Source organism: Meriones unguiculatus, chromosome 4 (genome assembly GCF_030254825.1).
Source record: "Meriones unguiculatus strain TT.TT164.6M chromosome 4, Bangor_MerUng_6.1, whole genome shotgun sequence".
Taxonomy (NCBI): Eukaryota; Metazoa; Chordata; class Mammalia; order Rodentia; family Muridae; genus Meriones; species Meriones unguiculatus.
Window position 1 is genome coordinate 69861752 of NC_083352.1, and position 21446 is coordinate 69883197.

The 21446-nt window shown below is 41.4% G+C and overlaps 2 protein-coding genes across 5 annotated transcripts in view; one reads left to right on the forward strand and one right to left on the reverse strand.

Annotated features, from left to right (window-relative positions):
* Positions 1 to 707: 707 nt before the first annotated feature.
* Positions 708 to 20523, reverse strand: Ap3m1 (adaptor related protein complex 3 subunit mu 1). 2 transcript variants are annotated; one of them, XM_060382084.1, is made up of 11 exons: positions 20406 to 20523; positions 20094 to 20239; positions 14126 to 14234; positions 12265 to 12540; positions 11476 to 11647; positions 7421 to 7558; positions 6523 to 6608; positions 5517 to 5650; positions 4384 to 4591; positions 3101 to 3245; positions 708 to 2672 (listed from the first exon to the last, which is right to left on the reverse strand). In XM_060382084.1, the coding sequence occupies exons 3-11, from the start codon at positions 14192 to 14194 to the stop codon at positions 2572 to 2574; spliced, it is 1329 nt and encodes a 442-aa protein (XP_060238067.1). In that variant the 5' UTR covers positions 14195 to 14234; positions 20094 to 20239; positions 20406 to 20523; the 3' UTR covers positions 708 to 2571. The 2 variants fall into 2 exon arrangements, with proteins under 2 accessions (XP_060238067.1, XP_060238068.1); XM_060382085.1 differs by lacking the exon at positions 14126 to 14234 and having other exon boundaries at positions 20406 to 20517.
* The window catches only part of Adk (adenosine kinase), a 422206-nt gene continuing 421259 nt past the window's right edge, over positions 20500 to 21446 (forward strand). For all 3 annotated transcript variants that reach the window (XM_060382086.1, XM_060382091.1, XM_060382090.1), the window contains exon 1: positions 20500 to 20638. In XM_060382086.1, the coding sequence (XP_060238069.1) occupies positions 20577 to 20638 (62 nt within the window). In that variant the 5' untranslated portion in view covers positions 20500 to 20576. The remainder of the gene's footprint in view (positions 20639 to 21446) is intronic.

Here is a 21446-nt window from a genome sequence, read left to right on the forward strand (position 1 = left end):
TTAACTTTCTAGAACTGAAGAAGAAAAAAAAGAGGTTAAACAATACCACTGGGTGAAATTTATCATTCTGTTGATTTAGACATTTACAACCAGAAGTGGACTACAGCTTGCTGAACTGGCTCAGCAGTCCCTGACAGCCTCTGTTTTCTGTTTTTCACTTTGTTTACTGGCACTGTGCCACCTACAGTCTTTAGTTTTTTTGTTTGTTTTTTTTCCCCCTCACTAGTTGCTTCTAAGTACAATAAGACCAGCATATTTCCAGGGTTTTTCTGTTGTACCATTTAAGAAATGAAGCCACCAGCTGAATGCCTAGTGGGGAAGGGATGGGGCTACCTCATGCAGAAAATAAGCATGTTGAATTTGCTCTTGGATTAGGGTTACTTAAAAATAAAAGGGAATATGCTGGATTAACCAGAACTCCATGTTTGAAAACCTTTTAATGCTGGATACTCTTGGATCTATACTGAAGTGGTGAAGAAGGCAGTTGTAATCGTTTTTATCACTTAGTCTGTGACCAGAAATGGGGCGCGTTAAAGAGATGAATAGCTGTGAGTGTGCTGTTTAGGAAAAGGCCGCTTGAATGTTTTTCAAGTAACTACAACACTTTATGATATAGAAGAAACTGATTCCATACAGCCAGCTCTAACATAGCATGAATAGGAGCGTATTCCATCAACAATCAAACTTAAAAAAAAAAAATCAGTATGTTGCTTTCATGTTTTTATTGACATTATAGCCAGAGCTAGAGAAAGGGCTTACTGGGTTCTGTCAAAATAAATACAATAATTTAACTGTAAAAGAACACAGTCTACTTAGTTATTTTAGCAGAAAATCTTGGCAAGAAGAGACTTGGTATAAGCTCTACTTTGATAGACAAGACTGTACAAGAGGGAAGTTGCACAGTCTGGGTATGGAGGGATGGTGAGATAAAGGAATGAAGAAAATGAAGCTTATGATTGCTTTTGAGGTAAAAGAACAAGATACTGGAACTAGAGAACCAATCTTGTCAAAGGAAATAGATATTTTTCATTTTGACTTGAAAAAAAATCGCCAATCTGAGATTGGTTACTCAAGAAATTTCTATTTGAAGTTGCAACAGTTGGCCTTTCTTATTAGATGAGGCAAAAGTGACAGCGCTACTGTATCATCAGTACTCCAACAAGGAGTAAGCATACGACACAGACTTAGCATGTAAAGGAAAGATGAAAGAAAGGACAACACCAGTAATCTAAAGGAAAACAAGGGGACTAGGAAGAGCAAGCACTTTTGTCTTAACTTTTAGCCTTCCTCCATTTTATGTGTAATGAGGCAAAATCATTGCACAGGATTTCCAAATCAAAGATGCAGAATGAAACGAGACACAGACTGACTTTCCAAGTGTAAGGATCAATTGGTGTAAATCGTTACTGAGGATTTTGACCTTCAGTATAATGTTCTTCCATGTATACAGCAGCGACACTAGGTGCTTCAGTCACATTTTGACAATAGTTTGGGGGAATGTGTCTACCACAATGGCCTTGGGATATACATACGGTGAAGAGGTGCTCCCCAGATATAGGGCATACAGGCAAATTCAACTATCTAAGCACAAAAAGATAAAAGATTGAAAAGAAAGAAGCAGTAGCGAAACACATGTTTTTTTCCCTTTGCTGAACTAGGGTATGAAGATTTCAGGCTAACTAGGTTAGAGTGTCATTAGATAAAGATTTAATAAAACATGAGATTTTTTAATAAAACAAAGGTTCTGCTTAATTATCTTTTACTACTTTAATTGTTTACAAGCACAAACACTTGTGCCTGCAATAACTTCCTAACAGCAGTAGAGTTCCCTTTCATTATCTAAAAGTATTTGCCCTTTGATGCAAATGATTTGACTGTGCTATCTAACAGCGGGACTGGTGGCACAAGATTGATGGTATATTTACTGCAGCAAGGTCCTTGTAAATCAAAATCTGAGCTTTACATAAAAATCTTATTTATAAAAAATATAATACCAAGTACAGTGAGAATGGAGCATGGAGCTGCGATGCTCCCTGCCAGGGCCATGTGGAAGTGGCTTTTGCTACAGTGCTTGCTTAATGGCACAAGTGAAAAGCTGAGTAAGGCAAACACTTGAAGAGGCAGTTTTCTGTAAACTTCTTGGGTGGGACAATCTCCTCTCTTGGGACAGACACTGACTGAGATGGCTAAGATCAGAAGGTGTGACACCCGGCTGCACCTGACACGTCACGGACTGAGACAGTTCCTGCTGGTGGAAGAGACCAGTTCACTTGCTTTAGGAGAGAGGGATCACCTTGGCCTTCTGCCTTGACTGATAATGTGCAGCATTCAGCTGGTAGCCCCCATGGAAGAAATCACCTACATCTTTTCCTAAGTGGAAAGATACAAAATAAGCTAAGTCTTCAGAAAACGTTCCTTAGCTTAAGCCCCTTAAGAACACTACATTGATCACTAAGCAACTTGGTTAGCAGTGTAGCTTGAATGCGTATTCCCACCCACTTGGTGCCTAATAGTAATAAACTGTAATGACACTTGAAAAACAAACTGATCTTGAGGAAGTCTGGCCTCTTCTCATGTCCTCACTTGGAACTTCCCAGCTTTTGTGATGTATTTGACTCCTTTGAATGGCTTATATTTCTCACCATACATGTCTAAGCGGTTCACTTTTAAGCCTGTGTTAAAAAGAATGAAATAAATCATTACTAACTCAGTAATAATGCAGTATTTTGTTTAGCAATAAACACTGTACCCTAGATGTGACACTGCACAGTGCTCCATTCATCATTTCGGAAACAATGTCCCTTTTCTATCACCCACATGTTATACTATGGGGAGTTTGGCCTTAGTTAAGATGCCTCTGTAGCTAGCTAACTCCGCTTTCTGTGAACAAATGACTGTTTCTCTGGCACTTAAATGAAAGTGAAGTGGGATATGTGTGATAGGAGACCGAGATAAGCTGTGCTCCCAAATTCCTGGTGCCTGGAGGCCAGCAATGCAGAAGGCAAATTGAAGCTACTGCTCTTTCCAGGGTGGAACTGTTAGTACTCTTCCAAACTCCTAACCCCAGTTTCCGCTGGACACACAGCAAGCTTATCCTTACCGGAAATAGCAAGCTGCTGGATCTTGAACTGTATGTTGAGGCTTGGATTCTCTTCTGGCTTGGGTGCTCCTGACTGTAAATTTACCAGTCCTTTAAGACTTGGGAGCTTTTGTGGAGTAATTTTCCCCACATCCCATGCTAGTACCTTAAAAAGAGAGAGAGAAAAAAATCTGAGCTCTGTGTTAAAGACAAGCTCACAGGTTAATGATACTATAAACTTCTACACAAAATAAAGCAATGTCTTGAAAAACAGAAGACGCCTGGAATATACAATTGGCTTATGTTATTACCATTAAACATTCAGCTACAGAATCCTTTCTTCAAGCAAAATCACTTTTTTTTTAAAACCCAGTGGAAACAGTAATAGATGAAAGTGTAGCTGCAGTTGGGGTGGAGGGCCAAGGACGTGGAACCTCCCTGCTTAGACCTATGTAGTCCCTGGAAAAGCTTAAGATGAATTCTTCAGAAGTTAGATGTTCTTTTATGTACGTGTGTATCTATGTGCATTTGTGCATGTGAATACAGAGCCCACAGAAGCCAGAAGAGTATTTGATTATTTGGAATGGAGTTACAGACAGTTGTGTACCGTCAATGTGATTGCCGGGAACCAAATTTGGGCATTGTATAGTAGTTTATGTTCTTAGCCACTGAGCCATCTCTCCAGCTCCAATGTAAGACAATCCTTTAATGCTCTATGTGTAGTAGTGCATGCCTTTAATTTCAGCACTCTGGAGACCGAGGCAGGCCTATCTGTGACTTCCAGGCCAGCCTAGTCTACACAGCAAATTTCAGGGCAGCTAGGGCTACATCAAGAAACTCAAAAAGACACCCCCCGCAAAAAAAAAAAAAAAAAAAACCACCCAAAAAAATGCTATGAGTTGATTGGAAAGTACACCTCAGGTAAGAGCAGTAGCACATGCTTTAGTTTAGCACAGAGCAGAGGCAAGTGGCTCTGAGTTCCAGGCCAGGTTGGGCTACAAGTAAGGCCCTATTTCAAATCAAATCAACCAAACCACCCACCCACCCACCCACCAACCAGTCAACCAACCAACCAAACCAAACCAAACCAAAACACACTTTCTCATTTACCAAACACTATTCGGCTGTTGAAAACTTAACATGGTTTTACATAAGGAAGCAAGGGTGCTTTTATAGATCTCTGAAAACCCTTAGCATGTGTAAGCAAGGCAAGGGCATTGCTTTCCTAACTACTATTACCTCCAACTCCAACCACAAAACAGATTGCAGAACACTTGCTGACTCTTGATTTGAAGTGGCTGTACCTTGGTGACTGGATCAAATGTATAGCTGCCTTGTGTTGGTGTCAGGTTCATATTCAGCACAACTTTTGGCATGTGAACAGTCACTGTGATTCCTTCAATAGTTTTCCCCATATTCTGTTTTGGTCCAATTGTTACATCAAATCTGCCACAAGAGCTGTTTTCCTTAAAGCTGATACTGTGTTTCACATACACTGGTATTGCCACTAGACTAAAAAAAGACACAGAGAGAAATATATAAAAAAGTACATATGTACACAATGAAAGGCGTGGGACAACTCCAGGTGTAGCATTGTGTCCCATGGTGTCTGTAACCCTGGTAGGTTCGGTCTATGCAGTAGGGTTGTTGAGGACAGCACAGTACCAGTATGCTAGAACTGTATGGGTTGGTAACAAATACACAAACCAAAACAGAAATCTGCTTTAAATACCATATAAACAACTGGGATAAAGGGATATAGTTAAAAAAGAGAGTGAGAGAGGAAAAAGGAAGAGAGAGGGAGAGAGAGAGAGAGCCCATTACAAGAATTTAAAGTGCTAAGAAATAATTTCTCAGAAAGTTTGTTTTGTCTTGTTAGCCAAATGCTTTCTGACATTTTAAAGGGACAAATTAGCTACCACTGACAATGTTAAACTGTTTAAAATTTAATGCAAATTAAGTGTGGTGGCACATATCAATAATCCCAGCACTCAGGAGGTGGAGGCAGGAGGACCCAGAGTTTGAGGCTGGCCTGGGTTACAGATAACAAGAACCACCTCCAACCTTGACTGGAGAACAGTGACTTAAAGAAGGTAGTTTATGAAATGTCTTAGGGTATGCTGTCATGTTAGTTACACACCATAGTGGATGAAGGCAGCAGCTTCATGGTTTGCCCAGGTCATGCACAATACAAAGGCTTGCTCTCAGTTACAGATTTTAACCTACTCTCTTTCACTACTCCTCTACACTTTCAGGTCCAGAAACACTTATTGTTTTAGGTACATATATATATCATCACCAGTTCTCACTACATCACTAGGTGAGCATGACTAAAGAAAGCAGATAAACTTAAGAACTAAACTGTAAAAATGAAACAAGAACAGGGAATTCTATTCAAATTGTCTTGTTGGCAAATCTGGCTGATGCATCAATTTACTTTTGTGAGCTGACACGGTATGATATGAGTCGGAAATTTCCATCTGGAGGAATAAATGACAAAACTCTTTCAGATTCCCAACGTTTGAACCGGATGCACGGGTGGAAGCTGACATCATCTAGAAGCCTTGGGTTCTGTCAGGAAAAGAAAAAGCCATATGCACAGAGTATAAGGAGTATGACAACACTATTTACATATGACAAATTCATATGCCCCTTAAGTCACTATAAAAGCAGTGTAAGAATCAGGACAACATCAAAATAACCTTATAGTTTTATAACTTTTAAAGTTAGCAAATACTTTATATATATTACCTGAAGTTTATAAACTATAAGGAGAAAAAGCAAGTAGCATTATCTGTATTCTATAGATAAAAACTGAGATTCAATAAAATCAAGGGAAACAGGTAACAGAGATGGAACTGAACACAATTCTCTTAGCTGTTTTTAGCAGTGTGTCATGCTGAATATAAAATGCAAAATATCAATGCCCCTTTACATAAGCAAAGCAAATATTGGTCAAAATGACAGTGGAAATACAAAAGCCAGACAGTGAATTCTGAGCACACTCTTGGTAAAGACCTCTCTTTGACCTTTCTTTAAAGGCCATGTTCAATGTGTCAGCTACTGTCTGGAAAGCTGTGCTAGAAATATTTCTGAGGTAATCCTTTGTAACCTAATATACAAACTTTAGGGCTGAAGAGATGGCTTAGCAGGTAAAGGTGCTTGCTGCCAAGCCTGAGGACCTGAGTTTGGTCCATAGTCTCCTCAGGGCGGAAAGAGGGAATCAACTCCTGCAAGTTGTCCTCTGATCTCCACACGCTGCCCTGGGAGACGCATGCCAACTCACATAGACACAGACACAGACACACAGACACACACAGACACAGACACACACACACAGTAACACAGAATTTAAGATAACAATTTTATCTCAGTAATTATCATATCATTTAGTATTTCAAATCTTAGGCATACAAGAGACTACAGAACAGATCAAAACTTACCATGAAAGAGAGAGAGAGATCAGGCATTCCAGACAGCTTAATGCAAGCATCAATGACCCCTTGAATTTCTGCAAAGACTGTAGATCCTAAAGAAAAATAAAAAGCTGATAACCTTATTGGAATCTGGGTCTTTTCTAGAGCTGTCACTGTAACCTGAGTAATGGAAACACAATCTGGGTATCAGAATTACAAAGCTTACCACCTCAATAATAGGTCAGTTCCAACAGCATTTCTCACTGGCTACGCCTAACTGGCTAGAGAATAATTCTAAGGAAGATCAAACCTTTAGAGGGTCAATCTTTTAAGATTATTTGGATAGAAGCTTAAAATATTTTAATAGAATTTTAAAGTGAAGCGGATTTTATACGAAATGGACTAAGCTTGGGTGATAATGGAAAAAAGATGGACAAAACTTGTTATCCAAGTAAATCATCCACCCCATGTATCAATCAAATAGCTACGTGATGCTGAGCAGGCCACATGGTCCCGAGTCTTAGTTGCTTTATGTGTAAATCCTGAGTACAGGATGAGATGTTTAAAAATCAAACTTTATGATATTTGCCACCACCATTTTCTTGGTTAAAAAAAAAACAAAAAACAACAAAAAACCAAAAACCAGAAGAGGCCTTTAACTGAAGCACTGTACACAGATTTGGGAAACAACAGGGGTTATGGAATACCTGTCAGATGAATAATTGCAAGAGGGACTTACAACATCTGGCAATAGCTAGTGGTTATGGTAATTATATGTAACCACTGGGCAGAACAAAAAGATTTATAAATCATTAGATAATGAATGTTTTTCTGCTAAAAACCACCATGCCAAGGATTTTTGGTTTTTAATCCAACTTGTAGCAACTGAAGTTTTTCCCCCTATAAGCCACACATACATAATTACCTGATTTATCTATAATTGCATCTATCTCTTCAACCACATCAAAATAGGCTTCATTGTTTGTGTACTTTACTCCTGCTCGACGCCATGGGATATTGGACAGCTGCCCCGTGGGGAGTGTATCCCCAACATTACTACTGCCTAGAAATTAGAAAAGAAGAAAGCAAAGTGGATGTATGCAATGGTTGTCAGAAAAGTTATTATAAAAAGAGAAAAAGAATGCTTTAGCTTCTGCTTCAGTGTTTGGTTTCTCCTTCACTGGAGTTGTGGATGGGCTCTAGAACTGCTAGAGACAGATTCCACACCAGAGGCCAGACATAAGCTCCTCTGTCTACCTGTTAGTATAAGATAAATGCATCCATTTATCTTTTGCTTCCTGTGTGTTAGTAGTAATCTAAACTAATTCCAGTGGTTCAACAAGAGTCCAGTCCTGCTGCCAGCAATGAAAAAGGGCTGGCTACTTCACAACCTGCCGGCAAGAAGTCTCTGCTGAGGACACACAGAACCTGATTCTTCTAGTCAAGGAATTCTACACGAGAGGCTGCCACTCTCTTTGGAGCAACTAGATGAAGAACATTTTTTGCTTATTCTCACGTCAACACCAGCACATTATTGAGAATGTAGCTCTATACTGAGCATGTGCAAGGCTCTATATTCAGTCCCCACTACAGCAAAACAATAAAGCAAAACACCCCACATCTTTCTTGACGTAAGAAGGCCACTTCTGCTGAAACAGGACTAATGTTCTATTTGCTTCCTGGTAAATTGTATCTTTATGGTTATCCAAACAGAAACCCTTCCACTATGACCTACTAAACATTTTGATTAGTTTACATTTCTAATGGAAAAGCAACGCATGATCAACAGTTAGGACGTTAAATTTAAAAACAAGAAAAACGGTTCACTACTGACACCAACCACTGCCATCTGGGCCTGTCTCTTTAAATACCCCCTAAGTAGCATTTACCACTTTTTTCTATTTTGGTAAGTCTATTTTCTTTCCTTTTTTGTTTTGTTTTGTTTTTCTTCTGCAGTTGCAAAGCTAGGCATAGGGGCTCGGATTTGTAAGATCAGCACTTGGGAGACAGAGGTAGGAGACGGAAGCAAATCTGAGTCCAGTCGGGTCTACATGGTGAGTTCCAGGCCAGTAAGGGGTACTCAGCAAGACCCTGTCTTCATTAAACAAAAACAAAACCAGAACAAAACCTATGCAAGACAGGCACCACATTCCTGTAACTGCAACACTTAGAAGGCTAAAGCAGGAAGATTGCTAGTTTAAAGCCAACTGAGCTGGTCTCCAAAAACAAGAAAATATACACAAAACCACTCCAACCAACAGTTTCAGGGCTGGGGACATAACAGGCAGAGTGACTGCCCAGTATGCATAAAGCCCTGTGTTCACTGTCTAGCAATGAATGGTGGAACATGCACTTTAAGCCCAGCACTTGTGAGGTGGTGGAGGCAGGAGGATTGAAGTTCAGTCATCCTTGGCTACAAGGCAACACATTACATTCCAGTCAAGATTAGCTTTTAAAGACAAGGACTGTATGTAGCCAGGATGGCTTACAACTAGTGATCCTCCTACATCAGCCTCTGAGTGCTAGGACTACTAGCATGTGTCACTAAGCGTGACTACAAGGCTAACATTAATGTTATAGACTACTTATTGCTGAAAGTAACTCCAGCCTGTTACTTTCCAAGAATATTAGAAAAATACTGCTTTAATCATATTATTTCCCTGTTCAGATACCTTTAGTGCTTCTCATTTGCTCTCTGATAAAAGCTAAATGTTTTGCGTAGCCCTGGGCACAAATATTTTTCCATCTTAGCTTCCCATGTAGTTGGGACTAGAGGTATATGGCATTACACTCAGCCCAATTTCACCGTTTAAGTGCACGCTTGTAATCTCAGAACTTGGGGAGGCAGAGGCAGGTGGATCTCTGTGACTTCCAGGCCAGTGTAGTCTACAAAGTGAGTCCAGAACAGCCAAGGCCACACACAGAGAAACCCTGTCTGGAAAAACCAAAAAAGTGTGTCCCTCAGTGCTCAATTACAAACAGCTCTGCTTCTGCTGGAGGGCCTAACACAACTCAGGTCTTCCACTCTGCATTTTTCTCACACATGTTCTAATTTCTCTTATCTATAGCCTACTGAATCTTCAAGGCCCTGTGTTCTGGCCACCTATCACTTCACCTATTGAACCACTCTTTGGTATGTATACGTATGTGTGGTACTAGGAAACACAGTCAGGGCCTTAGTATAATAGGCAAGACTTCAATAATGAACTACATCCCCAGTGTATTATATTTTCTTACTCTGTATCCCAGGCTAGCCATGAACTCACAACTGGCTGCCCTAGAAGCTGGGATTGCAAATATGCACCACCCCATCCAGCCTGAACCCTTCTCTTATACATTATCAACCCATGCTATGGTTTTACACTATACATTAGTAATTTTTCTTATTAAATACATTTTTTTTTAAAGTTAAAAAGTATGAGACAGGCTGGAGCAATGGCTCAGTGGATAAGAGTGGTTGTTATGCAAACATGAGAATCTGAGTCCAGATCCCAGCACCCACATAAAGATGGTTGTGGCTGTGTACATGCCTGTGACCTTAGCACTGTGGGGGTCGAGAGAGGATGGCTAGGGTTTGCTGGCTACCAGCCCAGCTCCAGATTCAGAGTCTTTGTCTCAGAAAGGGACTCAGGTTTGGGTGATAGATGTGACACCTGTATGTCTCCGTGCACACTCACATTTATTCATATATGTATTTAAAAATGTATAAAGAAAAGTAAAGGTGTTTCCTTAGCTAGAGATAATCAATATAAACATTTTAGAATGTTTCTCTTTATAAATATTTATAGATATCTAAATTTTTATTGAGTTTGTGCTTTCCCTCCGCCCCTTAATATTATGAGAGATTTCCAGTGCCTCACTACAATGTCCATGAAATACAAAATTGTTCTTTAAAGTGTTTAGATATTTAAACTATTTTCCCAGAGAGAATTTCTCCTGATGGTAATGGGATGACTAGAGTTTCTGACGGTGGGCAACAGAGCTGGAGCGGCATATAACATTCCATAAATCTTCCTCTAGAAGGCTTTCTCTTTTGGACACAGTCCCATTATATAGCACTGGCTGGCTTGGAACTCACTGTGTAGACCAGGCTGGCCTCAAATTCAGAGACCTACCTGCCTTTATCTCCTGAATGCTGGGATTAAATGCTTGTACCATTAAGCCTATTCTTTCTAGAAGGCTTTTGAAACACCAAATGATTACCTGACCATGCTTAATTTCTAGATATGGTCCAGAATTAAATTGAAAACTTAAGTTTTAAAAAAGCATAATGCCCAATATGCATGGGTTCTACACATGAACTAATTTTCTACTTACTAGCTTTTCTTTTTTCTTTTTTTGAATTGAACGCTGAACCCAGTAATAGAAAAATGAGCTATGCCCTAACTCTAAAAGTCCTTTGTTCTGCAAGACTGAGCCTTTTTTAATAAAAGAAACATATTTTTTCATTTCGTATCCTAGATTGGCCTTGAACATAGCAATTCCTTGGTGAGCCTCCAAGTGCTATGATTATACATGCGAGCTACACCTGATCTCCTATTATCTGTGTTTGTTATTGCTCTTCCCCCGCAAAATAAAAGGGGGGCTGGCCAGATTGGTTAGTGGGTAAAGGTATTTGCTGCATGCCTGAAAACCTGATTCAATCTCTAGAATCCACATATTAAAGTAGGAGAATCAACTCTCACAAACTGTCCTCTGACCTCTATTCCCATGCTATGGTTTGCGTTGGCGCACGCGCGCGTGCGCGCACACACACGCACACGCACACACACACACACACACACACACACACACACACACACACAGGGGTGGGGAGAGAGAGAAAAAAAGTAAAAAAGAAAATATACTCATTTAAACATTATTGGTAACTTTAATTTTGGCCAAATTAGACTAGCCTAATAGTCTATCACATGAGCAGAAATGAACCGTTCAAGAGTTTCAATGGACCAGTTCTTAGCATAGTATTTTCGTTTTTCATACCTGTAATAGAATTGACGACAGAACGTAGAATTGTTGGAGGCTTTATCAGTTCTTTCAAAATGTTAGATTCAGTAGCCAGTGGGAATCCATTGTCTAACATTTCTTCCAAGAGCTCATATACAATGACCACATTATCCTTAATTGCAGCCTCTGAACACTCACCAAAGTAGTCCTAACAAAACATTCATGATATTGAACAACTGAAGGCATGAAGAAAGCCTTTTGAAGAGTAAACTAATAAAACTCATGATTTACGATGCTAGAAATATATACATATGAAAACATTCTCCAAGGAAGGCCAAACATTTCTCGTCAATATTTTCTTATTGTGTTTACACTAAATTGATTCTGATTATATGCCATGCCAGAAAGTACTGAAACATGAAGTTGAGATGTGAACTATAAACTTCATTTTCCCTGATTAACCCACTCCCAAACACATATAAAGTTTTAAGCTATTTGGTTTATTCATCAAAACAAGGGAAAATAGAAAATGTAATTACAGAAGAACTCATGATCAGTCAAAACTCTGATGATCCTAAGAGGAGGACACTGTTGTTTCCTAATGATACAATTTGCCACAGACAAAAAAACAACAGCAAGAAGAAACAATGACCAGAGCAGCAATGTGTGCCACTGCATGTTCTATAGACGTGTTTATAACATTATGTTTAGTTAGAATGAAAAGTCAGACCGTGGACATCAAAAACTTAAGTAACAAACATGAGTATGTGTCTCTCCTCCAACTATCGTGGGTGATTTAGTTACAATAGTTTGATTGATACAAACCTGAAAAGTGTCAGCAACTCGATGGAGAAACTCAATTACGAAGAGAGGTGGCACTTCTGTCTGTATGACAGACACAAAGAAGAGCTTCTCCCGATAGATACTGATGAGGTAGTGGTGAGGAGTTGAAATGACAGGTGGTACATTCTCAACGTCAGCAGCTTTCTCCTGAGCTTCAAAGAAATAGTCACACACAGACTGGCTTACAACACTCTTCCAGTGTTTTTCTAGAAATATATCCCCAGAGCAGTTGATGAGAAACAGACTGTGGATCATTTTCTGTGATGGAAAAAAAGGGGAAAAAGCATAAGTACAACTATACTTCCTGTCCACATGAACTGCAGTTGTGGTAGATGGTAATTAACAGTCATAGCTGGCCAATGTACAGAGTGTGAGAGACTTTGAGCACTCAGCCCTACACAGAAGTCTTCATCACACCCCTCCCCTCAAGACTCAGGAAACGACGGAGACGAGACAGAAAGATTCTAAGAGCCAGAAGCGATGGATAACTTCAAGGAGACAGCGCGTTCCAGACACAACAGAGCTGATACAAATATGAACTCAAAGAGACACCACATAAAGACCCCCACAAATTCAAACCAGACCAAATCTCAGGGCAGAGAAAAAGAAATAGACACCAAGTCCCACCTTTAACCAAGAAGCTATTTGCAACTGATACTTGCTATGAAAGGGAAAATCATTTTTCAGCAACAGAGTATCAGTGGGTAGGACAGGCACCATGCACAGGAGTAGTTGGCCAACACAATGTATATGTGTGCTTTTTGTTTTGTTCTATTTTTGGTGTTTTTGTCTGATTTTATTTCATTCTTTTTTTCTTTTTTTTTTTTTTGAAAGAGAGAGAACATAAAGTTGGGTGGGTAGGGAGGTGGGAAGGACCTGGATAGGGGGAGGAGAAAGAATATAATCAAAATGTATTGTATGAAAAAAAAAATCCTTGTCATATTCCCCTGTCATAAAAACCAGACAAAGGCAATATAAGTAACTGCAGATGATTATCACTTAAAAACACAGATGGAGAAGTTCTCAATTCTAGAAAACTAAATTCAGCAACAAACTTTAAAAAGTATATTTATTCCAAGAATGCAAGTTTGTTTTACCATTGGATAGTTAATCAGTACAATATACAATACATGCCAGTTAGTTCTGTTAACTTGACATAACCTAGGTAAATGTCAATTGAGAAACTGCCCCAATTAGACTGTTCTATGGACTTCTTTTGGCCACTTTCTTGATTAATGATTAATGTAAAAGAACCCAGCCCATCACGGGTGGTGCCACCCCTAGGAAGGTGGTTCTGGGAAATATGAGAAGCTGAGCAAGCTGCTAAGCAGTGTTCCTCCATGGTTCCTACCTCTGCTCCCACTTCAGTTCCTGCCCTGACTTCCCTTAATGAACAACTGTGATCAAGAGGTGTAAGCCAAATAAATCCTTTCTTTCCCAAGTTGCTTTTGGCCATAGTATTTATCATGTGTGTTGCATAACAAGCTTGAGGTTTGTCTGGAATACCGGAGACCTTGTCTTAAAAACATAAAGAAGGAAACAACAGAAAAATGTCTAACTGCTTTACTTTCATTTTATAATATGACAAATGTTGCAGAGAGGTCAATTACTGTAGACAACACAGTGTCAGATATACGATCCAAACTTAACATTTGAATTCTGAGCTCCTGCTCTTAATTTACCTCTTATACACTAATTATCAGGCATGTATTTGGATACAGTGCTAATCAGGTTTTCAGCAGTGGAGGACATGGCCTTTACTTGTGCTGTCCAATATGGTATACATATAACTATTGAGTACTAGAAATGTAGCTCATACGAAGTTGGGAGTGGATTTACATACCTGTAAATCCCAGCACTTGGGAAGTGCAGGTAGGAAGATCAGGGTGAGTTCAAGGCCAGCCTGGACCATGAACACAGTAAACTCAAGTCAGTTCAAGATAAATGAGATCCTGCCTCAGAAAAGAAACAATAAAAATGTATCAAAGACAACTAATATATTGAAATGTTAGCTATTTTTTGAGACAATCTCACTACATAGTCCAGGCCAACTTGAAAACTGCAAATAAGTGCTACTTTATAAAGCTAATGAATTAATTTAAATGCCCACACCTGGCTGTGATGTCACTGTAAATAGTACAGTCAATGTGCTGTTCTGGCTTGATTTAAGATAAAGAGCTGAAGGATATGTTCCATATAGAAAACAAAACATACTCTAGTTTTTGTGATGAGAAAGATTAATAGATTAAAGTAGAAAAAGAAGATAAGTGACACAGATCATTTCAAACCAGTAGCGGCTCTCCATTATCACAACAGTCTCTTGCTTTTGACTAGTTTATTTTAGAGCTAGATTTCCACTCACTTTCTTAAGCTGGTGGAAAATTCTTTCCAGGAAAGTTTCCATCCAAGTTGTTTTTATTGGCAGCAGTTCAGGGCTCAGAGTTCAGTGTAATCGAACCAGCCAATGGATTTACTGTTGTGCTCCTCTGTGCTGAGGTGAGAGCATAACACATCCTGCACTCAACAGCACTCGGTTTTAAAACCTATTTTAACCTTCTATAATATGAAAAGAGACCTTAGTTGTTTTTTTATCCATATTATGACCAGTTGCCTAATGCATATAACAAGGAACACCTCATGAAGTAGTAAAAATTAGCCCATTTCTTTAGACACTTAAGTTTCAGTAGCTGTAGTTACTTTGATGCTTATTTTATTGTATTTCCTTAGGAAACTACACAGGGACCATCACCATAACTATTTTATGTGTGACTCTGAATTGCAAAACACACCTGTCAGAGTTTTGACTGTAGTTTAATTGCTTCATGAATCCTCTTTACTAAATGTACATTCAGCAATACAATAATCAAAATATCCTTGGAAGGCAAGTGTCTAAACCACAAAGTATGTTCTATTTTTCTTTTTAGATACAGTCTATGTTGCTGAACTCATGGGCTTAAGCAATCCCTTGCCTCAACATCTCACTTGATGTACAGTCAATCACCACACAGATGCTCCTTCTACACAAAGCATAATGGAGGCATAGGATGGCCTATGTATAAAGTGAAAGAATAGGGGATGGGAATATGGCCAGGTCTGTAAAGTGCCTGCATGAAAGCCTGAATTTAGACAGGAGGTGGTAGTTCCCTTCTGTAACTCTAACAGTGGAGCAAGGGGCTGGGGGTTGGGTGTGGAGACAGGCGTATCCTCAGAGCTTTCTGGCTAGATGTTCTAGCCAGTCTGAGAGCTCTCGGGTCAATGAGACTTGTCTCAGCAAACAAGGTGGAGGACCATAGAGAAAGACACCCAACTTAAATTTCTGGTCCTCACACAAATGGTGACCTCTGCAGTTTCATGCACCCACACAAACACTCAAACACACACACACACACAAAACAATGATAGCCAAGAATTTAGCTCCTCTGATTCTCAACCAGAATCTTGGCCATTTTTTCCCCATTCAACAAGCTGTTCTATGTTTTATAAACTAGGCATTTTTGGGGATATGAGGATGAACTAAAAATTTCTATACTTAGAACTTTCAGAAGCAAACAATTCCTATGATAGGGGAAATACAGCAAGCTAGTGAAATCTTCAAGGTGTACCAATAAAAAGAGAACACCTAAAAGAAATCCAAAACAAAGTTTGCAACTCTCAAGGTGGAAAAAATGCTGGGATAAAAGGTAAGGCCATGTAAACAACCATTGGTCATGGGTAAGGACAGCCTTGTTTATTATTTTCAATGTAATGTAAAGTCATTTCCCACATTTCATCTTATTTTTTTATTTTGAAGGAAAATAAGCAAATCTGAGTTACACTTCTAGAGAGATTTTACTAATTACACTATGGAAACTGGACAAGGCACTGACTTATGTGACAGTTAGGAGATGAGTGACAGTCAGGCTGGAGATGGTTTGACAGTTCAGAGCACTGGGTCCGTCCAGAGGATCAAGGTTTGACATCCAGTACTCTTACAACTGTCTGTACCTCTAGTCCTTGGGGATCCAATGCCTAATTCTGGCCTTTTCAGCAAATGCAACTCATACACTCCCCTCACACACAATGGAATAGTAGGAGCCTGAAGTACACAAACACACACACACACACACACACACACACACACACACACACACACAGGAATAGTAGGAACCTGAATTAGAACACTAGAAGGTTAACAAGAAGATGGAATAAGCTGGGTGCAGTGTTACACACCTGTAATGCCAGCACTCTGGGAGGCAGAGGCAGATCTCTGTGAGTTCACAGCCTGGTTTACAAAGTGAGTCCAGGACAGCCAAGACTACACAGAGAAATGCTGTCTTGAAAAACAAAACAAACAAACAAACAAACAAACAAAAAAGGGAATAGAATACAATGATGAACAATGAGTTATTTGGACAGGCTTTGAGGAGAAATGTATTTAATTTGGGGTATGCTGTGTAGAAATAAGATGAAAGCTGAAGTATTTAGTCCTAGTCCTAGTATTTAGTCCTATGTAATTTGACCCAACTCCTAATATATTTGATTCAAATAAATATATTCAATCACTGTATTTAACTCTAGTGCTTTAAAGAGATTGAGATGTTGTTAAAGGGGATTATGAATATAAAGAATCATATCCAAAGAAATTATGAACATAGCAAGAGAAATATATGAAAGAAAAACCAGTATTTGAATAGCTGGTGAGTAAAGGAAGTGGAACGAAAAAGAGACTAAGATGCAGCTGAAGCAGAATTTTAAAAATGGGGAAGGGTTGTGGGAGAATTTTAGTAACTAAAGTATTGTTGGTACAAAAAGGTCAAGCTGTTAGAATTTGAAAAAGATTATCTAAAAGTTTTTTTTTCCAGGTTGGAGAGATGGCTCATTTCCAACATGCTCTCACAGGAGACTCAGATTCTGGTGGGTATGGTGGTAAACATCTTTAATCCCAGCACCTGGGAGGCAGAGGCAGAGGCATATCCATGACTTCAAGGCCAGCCTGACCTACAAAGTGAATTCCAGGATAGCCAGGGTGATTACACATAGAAGCCTTGGCTTGAATAGCAGCTATGTCAAGCAGATCATAACTCCAGCTCCAGGGCATCCATAGCCCTGGGTCTCCATGGACACTGCACTCATGTGCACATACCCATATGCAAACATATATACAATTAAAAATAATTAAAAAAAAACACAAATGTTATACAATTTTCCTTTCCTTTTTTTTTTTTTTTCTTTTCAAGACAGGAGTTTTCTGTGTAGCTCTGGCTGTCCTAGAACTCACTTTGTAGACCAGGATGGTCCCAAATTCATAGTCTGCTGGAATTAAAGGCATGTGCCACCGAGCCCAGCTACCAATGATCTTTTAAAACTCCAGGCTCTTACCCCTCAGCCAGTCATATTGATTGTTCCCTACCAACTGTTTTGATAAGATCTTTTCCATTAATTTAAATGTGTGTATTACGTGTACTTAAGTGTGGCTTTGTGCCTGTAAGTGCAGTCTCATGAAAGGCCAGGAGAGGGCAATGGATCGCCTGAAGCTGGATATACAAAGGAGTGGGATTAAAAACATGTAGAGGACCAGAGTTCAGTTCCCAGCACCTATCTCAGCTGGATATACAAAGGAGTGGGATTAAAAACATGTAGAGGACCAGAGTTCAGTTCCAAGCACCTATCTCAGGCAGCTCACAACCCAAGTTTTAAAAATTTAATTTTGTACCATAAAAAGCTAAAATGATACGCTCAGGATGCGAGGCTAAGCACTGCACTCAGGGTCAGCCGCTTTGGACCCAGAGAAGAGCATGTCTGATTGCATGCGGGTTGATGCCCCAGGTCCCGCCTCTGAGAAAAAGGTATTGGACGGGTCTGATGCTCTTTGGGTGGATGACACCTAAATGAACATCTGTACAAAGTCCCAATTTATTTCTAATATCAGAGATCAGACCTCTACTCTTGCCTGATGCGTCTAAAACAAAAAGGGGGAACTGTAGAGAGCTGCGGAATGCTATGCCTTAAAGATGGAGCTGGTTTCCGCCTTCCACCTTCCCGATGGTGAGTGCTCTCTGTCACGAACAACTCCACATTTGGCTAAGGCCGAGGATCTGGCTTGCTTCCATGTATGTGGACCTATCTGCATTGCCCCCGTGGCACGCCTGGGTTGGCTACCCAGAGGCTATTTAAGCTGTGGGCTGGCTTTCCCCGGGGTCCGAGGATTGTTCAATGTTCCTGAATAAACTGCATTGAAAAAAAAAATTTAATTTTGTTTTTATATGTATGTATTTCTGTAAGTTTATGCCACATGAGTGCAGGTGCCTTCAGAGGCCAGAAGAGCTAGCAAATCCTCTGGAGTTATAGGTGGTTATGAGCCACCCAATGTAGGTGATGGGAACTGAACTTGGGTTTTCTGCAAGAGTAGCAAATGCTCTTAACTACTGAGCCATCTCTTCAGCATCATCCCTCAGATCCTGCCACACAAATTTAGAAGAAGAAGAAAAAAGAACACTGTATGTCTTATGCACAAAAAGGGTTTAACTTCTGTTGCCTCACAGGTAGTTTTTTTTTTTTCTTTAAAATTTTATTTTATATGTATGGGTGTTCTGTCTGAAGGTATATCTGTGCACTGTGTGTGCTATGCCCAAGTAGGCTAGAAGAGGGTGTCATATATCCTCCTGGGACTGGAGTAACAGAGAGTTGTTAGCCACCATGTGGGTGCTGGGAATTAAATTTGGGTCCTCTGAAAGTGCAGCCAGTACTCTTAACAGGTGAGCCACTTCTCCAACTCCAAGAGTTTTTTTTAATTCACACAGGGAAGATATGATTTAATGTCAAGTGAACACTGATGATCTTGGTTAGAGTAATTTTAGTGATAGTTCAGCAGGGTGTTGGAAACGACATTGCAGTGTGGTGCTTGGATAGAAGCATAAAGTAGGTAAAACAAAGATAAGGAGATTGAGAGGCTTACCAGGAAAAGGTGGCTGCTACCAAGCCTAAGGATCTGAGTTTGATCCCCAAGATCCTCATGGTTGGAAGAGAACTGGGGCCCACAAGTTGTCCTCTGACTTCTACAATGTATTGTGAGACGCAGCACACATATAACAAACAAACAAGTAAATGCAAGAAAAACGTTTAAAAGAAGGAGGCCACTGAGAAGCAGAAGATAATGGCACTGGGGAAGTAGGTAAAAGGTTTTGTTCTCTCTAAGAAAAAGCGACATATTTTTTTCTTTCAACACAAAGGCAGATTTGTAAATTTGGTTGCAGGTAATTTCTTTCTCTGTGTAAAGTGTTTTCAAGTCAAAATCCCAAATGCCGAAAAGAAATAAAACCCCCCAAATCTTTCTCTTCCTGTGAGGAAGCCAGTTTTTTACAGTGACACAACTTCTCAACCATGAAGTTAAAACTTCAGGACCAAACAAATCCATGACATGCACACCAGGCCACCTTCTCAGCTTACAGCCCTGTCACCTGTGTCGTGAGAAGGTGCAAGACCGTCCTCACTGTCTTCCCATCCCAGGCTCGCTCATCCAGAAACCACCCCACCCTTTAATCAGGTCGTTCTCTTAGCTTCAGCCGGGACTTAGCCCTCCAAGGCCAACCCCACCCCCGCCCCTCGCGGCTGGGGTCCAGGGTTCGAGAACTCAGCGTGACAGATGCACAGCTCTCTTCCGGCCCAGCTGACTAGAAAGCCCGGAAGGCCGGGCGTAGGGGGAGGCGCCGCCCTGGCGCACACCAGCAGGGACGCTCCTGCAGCACAGACTAGAGAGGCGAGCCGAGCTATGGAGTCTACTCCCCGGCTTTTGAGAGGTCTCCAGCCCGCAGACTCCCCGCCCTCGCACTCACCCCGACACCTAGGCAAGTCAGTGAGTCGGTGCCGGGTCCTCTCTGAACCGAAGCTGAAGCAGCAGAGAAGGCCGCGAGGACCCCGCGCTTGGAGTGCCCAACAGATTGCCTGACTAGCAGCCGCAGAGGCGCCGAGGAGGTCGGGACTAGAAAGACACAAAGAGCGGAAAGGCGTTCAGCGAGAGGGACGGTGTCTCCAGGGGTTGAGGATCTAAATCTTCTACATTACTCGGGGTCTGCAAGGACAGGGAGCTTGGCTCTCGCTGAGCGCAGGCGCTCACCCGCAGCCTAACTCCGTTCGGGGTCCCTTACCGTAGTACTCGAGGCCCTGGAGGGACGGGACAGCGGCGGTGCGGAGAGCCAATGGGTGGAGCCGAGGGGCGGGGCTTAGGAGAAATGGGGCGTGGCCCCGAGAGGGGGCGGAGTCACCGGGCTGAGGGGCGGGACGCGCGGTAGGGCCAAACTGGGGGTGAGAGAGCGAAGATGGCAGCTGCTGAGGAGCCGAAGCCCAAAAAGCTGAAGGTGGAAGCGCCACGAGCGCCGAGGTGAGAGCTGCCCTACAGGGGGAGGAGGGGGCGGCACCCCGAGGCCCGCGCGGGCTGGGCAGCGGGCTGGGGTCCGCGCTGGAGGGCGCCGCGCGGGACCGCAGTCGGAGAGCTGCCCGCGTGGCCGCTCCTTCCTTCAGCGCTCCCCTAGCTCGGACTGGGCTCAGGTGCGTTCCCGGCCTGGCAGCCAGTGGCCAATCAGAGCAGTTGCCCCGGGGGCCGAGCCTTCCTCCGGTGCCACGTGCGAGGCCGCGCGGGCTGCGCTAGCGCGACCCCAAAGGACCTGTCTGGAGCTGCAGCCCTTCCCGGGGGTAGCGGGAAGGAGCCGGCGCCTCCGGACCCTGGCGAAAGATAGGATTCTTGGGATTTTTCGGAAGGCGTTGCGGAAGAGCGGTCTCACCTTTCTCATCACGCCTCTGAAATCCTGTGGAGACCCATACAGGGACCCGAAACTACCTCAGAGGCTTTGCTGGCGAGGTAGCATTTGGCTAAATAGTTAGGAAAGTGTTTTTCTCTGCGTATTTGGCAGGAGCGGAGAGCGCTCTCTCTCAACACCTGACACTCATGTAATTGATGTTGCAACTTTCACTTATAAAAAGCCATTTGTTAAAAAGGCATTTCTTCCTAATAAGTAAAGTCCAGCGCGCGCAATGTTTGATGACTTTGAAGTGGCTCATTGAAAGGCAGTGATTTTTCTATCTAAAAATAGACACATCAAACTGATTTAAAACTTTGGGGCTATTACTGATTCTACAAATCCCATTTATTTCAACATATCTTCTCCATGTTCAAAAGGATGATTTATCCA